We start from the raw sequence: 5,768 nt of genomic DNA on the forward strand, positions 1-5,768 counted from the left end.
ACCTGACCTGACTAGCTGATCAGACCAAATGCGGGAGAATATCCCCTCAGGGCTGCGTCATCACTTATTCATTCACAATTTCTCTCCATTTATTTCTGTCACGCACAGCCACTCTTCCTTGCTCAACAGACATCCCTCTCGCATCCAGCGTTCTCTTCACACTGTCCATCCATCCTATTCGTGGTCTTCCTCTCAGCCTTACACCTCTCACATCAAATCTAGTTATCTTTTTCACCAATCGCTCATTATCCATTCTCTCCATATGCCCAAACCATCGCAACACCCTCTGCTCAACTCTACCAGCCATCTCCCGAACAACTCCAGTTCTCCTTCGCACTTCATCATTTCGCACCCGATCCATACGCGTCACTCCACACATACTCCTCAGACACCTCATCTCCATTACATTCAAACTTTTCCTCTCTGCTACACCCATATTCCATGTTTCAGCCCCATATAATGCAGTCGGTACCACAACACCCTCATACAGCCTTCTCTTTACATCCATTCTAAGCGAACGACATCTAAACACTTTTTTCATTCCTCCCAGCACCTTTCCTACTTCATTTATTCTAAACTTCACTTCTGCATCTATTCTTCCATCCACAGCAACATGTGACCCTAGATATTTAAAACAATCTACCTTCTCAAGCAACTCACCATTCAAAACTATATTCATCCCCCTACCATCTATCAACCTCGTACACTTCATCACTTTACTCTTATTCTCATTTACTTTCAATTTCCTCCTTTCACACACCCTTCCAAACTCCTCTACCAACTGTCTCAATCTCTCCTCTCAATCAGCCACCAGTGCAGTATCATCTGCAAACAGTAGCTGCTTCAGATTCCACTCTCCACCATCAACATTCACCAGACTCAGACCTCCACCTAAAACTCTTGCATTCACCTCCCTTACAACACCATCCATGTAAATATTAAACAACCAAGGCGACATCACACATCCCTGTCGCAGCCCCACTCTCACGGGAAACCAATCACTCACAGCATTTCCCACTCTTACACACGCTCTACTATTTACATAAAAACTTTTCACCCCTTTTAGTAACCTACCATCAAGTCCATACAATCTTAAAACAGTCCACAAAGCCTCCCTATCAATTCTATCATACGCTTTCTCTAAATCCATAAATGCCCAAAACACATCCTTGCCTTTCGCTAAATACTTTTCACACACTTGTCTCACAGCAAACACCTGATCAACGCATCCCCTCCCTCTCCTGAAGCCACACTGCTCATCACCAATCACTCCCTCTGTACCCTCTCTAACTCTCATAATTAACACTCTACCATACACCTTACCTACAACCATTATAACTACTAATATAAGGTAGTCCGGAAATAGCACTGCGCTGGAAACTCACCTGCCGTTATTTTGTGTGGATGGCTCGGTCTGCTGGTGTGGGCGTGGGTGTGCCGGATGTGCCTGAGGGTAATGGACAATGCTGGCTTTCTTCTCTTCCTCCTCATTTAACATTTTCCGCAATATAATCCATCTCTGGCCTTGGGTTCTTTCTTTCTGACCTTTGATACTTTCTTCTTTCCATAAAAAAGCGGCTATTTCATCTCGGTAGTTTAAAAAGCCCCCTAACACCTCTTCCCTAGCGATTTATTCTTGGATACGGCTGGCTAATATCGTTTTCTACGCTCACTGTGCAAGGTATGGTGATATAATGAATTACGTAACACAGAAGAGGACGGCAAGGTGTAATAAGCAAAATAAATCGCTTAGGAAAAGGTGTTAGGTAATACGTGCGCTTCTGTTATACTCCTTTCACCTTAACTTGGCCCAGATTTTCGTCCTTTTGCAGCTTATTTCACGTGCCTCATTGGCAGAAATAGACAAAACTATGGCTCTACATCCTTTCCACAGCACTTCTTCGTGGCTAGCATCATATTATAGTGTTGGTCCATTGCTAAAACTCTGCATTTAGGTGGTGAGACGGCTGTGTGTGTGTGTGTGTGTGTGTGTGTGTGTGTGTGTGTCAGTGGTGTGCGTACGTGTGCGGAAATCAGTAAGTGCTTTGGATGCCATGGTACGTGTGTGCGTGCGTTTGTGCGTACACATGTGCGGGCATGTAGACGTGGCAAATCGAACTGTTTACATTTGCTACATTCAAATCACAGCCTTTTAACCGTTCTGGGTTTAAAATCGTACAAACATTACATAACGATTACTGTAACGCTTCTGTATATCTATTACATTTTAGTTAGTACAGTAATGAGTAAAATTTCATCAGTTCTCCACCGTATTTGTTTTTTGATTGTCGTAATTCTCATTCCTTCCCAAACGAGACTATCCTTCCTTCTTATAACCACTTGTTGCTGATTTTCACCTCTTCTACTTGTCACTTTCCTCTGCTGGCTAATATTTCACCTCTTCTACTTGTCACTTTCCTCTGCTGGCTAATATTTCACCTCTTCTACTTGTCACTTTCCTCTGCTGGCTAATATTTCACCTCTTCTACTTGTCACTTTCCTCTGCTGGCTAATATTTCACCTCTTCTACTTGTCACTTTCCTCTGCTGGCTAATATTTCACCTCTTCTACTTGTCACTTTCCTCTGCTGGCTAATATTTCACCTCTTCTACTTGTCACTTTCCTCTGCTGGCTAATATTTCACCTCTTCTACTTGTCACTTTCCTCTGCTGGCTAATATTTCACCTCTTCTACTTGTCACTTTCCTCTGCTGGCTAATATTTCACCTCTTCTACTTGTCACTTTCCTCTGCTGGCTAATATTTCACCTCTTCTACTTGTCACTTTCCTCTGCTGGCTAATATTTCACCTCTTCTACTTGTCACTTTCCTCTGCTGGCTAATATTTCACCTCTTCTACTTGTCACTTTCCTCTGCTGGCTAATATTTCACCTCTTCTACTTGTCACTTTCCTCTGCTGGCTAATATTTCACCTCTTCTACTTGTCACTTTCCTCTGCTGGCTAATATTTCACCTCTTCTACTTGTCACTTTCCTCTGCTGGCTAATATTTCACCTCTTCTACTTGTCACTTTCCTCTGCTGGCTAATATTTCACCTCTTCTACTTGTTACTTTCCTCTGCTGGCTAATAATTCACCTCTTCTACTTGTCACTTTCCTCTGCTGGCTAATAATTCACCTCTTCTACTTGTCACTTTCCTCTGCTGGCTAATATTGCTAAGCTGAGAGAGGCTTGGTATGTTTCTCTGCCTAATATTTCACCTCGTCTACTTGTCACTTTCCTCTGCTGGCTAATAATTCACCTCTTCTACTTGTCACTTTCCTCTGCTGGCTAATAATTCACCTCTTCTACTTGTCACTTTCCTCTGCTGGCTAATATTTCACCTCTTCTACTTGTCACTTTCCTCTGCATATTTCACCTCTTCTACTTGTCACTTTCCTTTGCTGGCTAATATTTCACCTCTTCTACTTGTCACTTTCCTCTGCTGGCTAATATTTCACCTCTTCTACTTGCCACTTTCCTCTGCTGGCTAATATTGTTAAGCTGAGAGTGGCTCGGTATGTTTCTCTGCCTAATATTTCACCTCTTCTACTTGTCACTTTCCTCTGCTGGCTAATATTGCTAAGCTGAGAGGGACTTGGTATGTTTCTCTGCCTAATATTTCACCTCTTCTACTTGTCACTTTCCTCTGCTGGCTAATATTGCTAAGCTGAGAGAGGCTTGGTATGTTTCTCTGCCTAATATTTCACCTCTTCTACTTGTCACTTTCCTCTGCTGGCTAATAATGCTAAGCTGAGAGAGGCTCGGTATGTTTCTCTGCCTAATATTTCACTTTGACATGGTGCGTCAGGGAGAGGAGTGACGTAAATGTTATGTGGGTAAAGCTGACGCAGTGAAATAGGGAGCTTTTGCCCTTATGTGTTCAGTTATGCTCGCATTCGCTTCATAACCGTCGTGTGTGTGTGTGTGTGTGTGTGTGTGTGTGTGTTGCTTCATCCCTGTTGAGGAAAAATCGAGTGAGCTTTTTATGAGAAAGAGAGAGAGAGAGAGAGAGAGAGAGGAGGTGGGGGGATGGGTTAGGGATGAGGGTGGTACAGTAAATGATAATGAATGAAAAATGGAAAGGTCTAACATTTGTGGACTGAGAGAGAGAGAGAGAGAGAGAGAGAGAGAGGGGCAGATAAAGGCCCTAAGGGAGGAGAGGGAGAGAGAAAAAAGAGGGGATGGGGAGGAGGGGAGTAATGGGAGGGGTAGGATGGCAGAATCCTGGTGGCTTCGACACGTCAGCAAGTTTGAACCTCTTTTTAACAACTCACGCATCTCTCACAGTGATGAAAGCTTAATAAATGCGTCAGTTTCAAACTAGTGGCATTTCCTGTCGCGGTGATAAGAACAAACGCCGGCGGAAACGGAGAGAAGTGTGTGAAAGCTTTATCTACGCGTAATCAGTGTGCTATAGTTGTTGTTTATCTGCGATGCGTTCGGATCGCTTGGTGCCTGGCTTATGTGTACCGAATAACTGAATTTTTATCCTTATTCACGTAACACTGCAATTTCCTGCAATAATCGCTGGGGAAATTCTAATGCAGAATGTCTTGGACCGAGATTTATAAACCAATATACGATAATTTTCCTTTCGCAGCTAAATTTGTTATAGCAGTAAAAAAAGGTGCAGCAAGGTTCTGCAACTCTTATTTCCTTCTTTTTCAGCAAGGACAGATCTTATTCACGACAGGGAACTGTTTGTAAGTTTGTTAATTATATACTGTGCTTGTAGGGATTGTCTTTCCAAACAAATTTTTACCTTGGATAGTAAGCCTAAATCGAGGGAAGGGATCCAGAGCGGCGACTTGGACGGGTTGCGTTGACTGCCCTACCCCCAGACTGGCCAAGTTAGCGCTTTCTTCGCTAGTATCTAACTTCCATTAAGTTACAATTTTTGTCCAAGGACAATCATTTCAGGATCGTTGTGGAGATCTTTGCAAACTGCTAAGTGACCATCCAGAGATTTCAGTACTTTTCATAGAGAGTATCATTATAAAATTTATTCATAACATATTCTTAGCGTTTTGTGAGAATATTTCGCTAAATTTGTCAAGAAGAACTTTGCAACGCTGCTTTAACCTGTAACTTGTCAGTCAGTTCACGAGAGTCACCGCAGAGGGAGGACGTTTAACTCAGCCGCCTGGAATTTGTCTATAAAGGTAATGTACAGTAATGTACTGAGTTTATTCTAAATTTTGGGGTGGGTATTTATGGGGCTAAGGGCGTTTCCTAGCAATGTGAAGCTTCCTGTGTTGTCAGCGTTTCCTTTGTTCAGCCAGAGTTCAGTTTACCTCACTAGAATAAATATTTGTTCGTACGAGGTGCTTAGTGTGGAAATTGTAGACGATTGTGTTACCCAGGCGAGGATCAGGTAACGGTAACCGACTAGAGTAATTTCACAGTAACTTGGCCCAGAGTCTCGTCCATGTACGCAGCTCAAGTGGCGAAGAAAATTGTACTACAGCTCCACATCATCCTTTTCCTAGCACTTCTTCGTGACTACTATTTTCTGGTGTTACTCTGTGGTTATGTCGTTATTCTGCTGTTACTCTGTGGTTATGCCGTTATTCTGCTGTTATTGTTATTCTGCTGTTATTTTGTTATTCTGTTATTCTGCTGTTATTGTTATTCTGTTGTTATTTTGCTGTTATTCTGCTGTTATTCTGTTGTTATTCTGTGGTTATGCCGTTATTGTTATTCTGCTGTACTGTCCTGTTATTCTGTGGTTATGCCGTTATTGTTATTCTGCTGTACTGTCCTGTTA

At 42.5% G+C, this 5,768-nt stretch overlaps 1 protein-coding gene across 1 annotated transcript in view; it reads right to left on the minus strand.

Moving 5' to 3' along the window:
- The window catches only part of LOC145401590 (uncharacterized), a 20,618-nt gene extending 19,120 nt beyond the window's left edge, over positions 1-1,498 (minus strand). Inside the window, exon 1 of the mRNA XM_080273783.1 lies at positions 1,386-1,498. Coding sequence (XP_080129909.1) covers positions 1,386-1,498 — 113 coding nt within the window. The remainder of the gene's footprint in view (positions 1-1,385) is intronic.
- Positions 1,499-5,768: the final 4,270 nt, after the last annotated feature.

This window comes from Coenobita brevimanus, chromosome 56 (assembly GCF_032717465.1).
Source record: "Coenobita brevimanus isolate Jiangsu-jjx chromosome 56, ASM3271746v2, whole genome shotgun sequence".
NCBI classification, from domain to species: domain Eukaryota; kingdom Metazoa; phylum Arthropoda; class Malacostraca; order Decapoda; family Coenobitidae; genus Coenobita; species Coenobita brevimanus.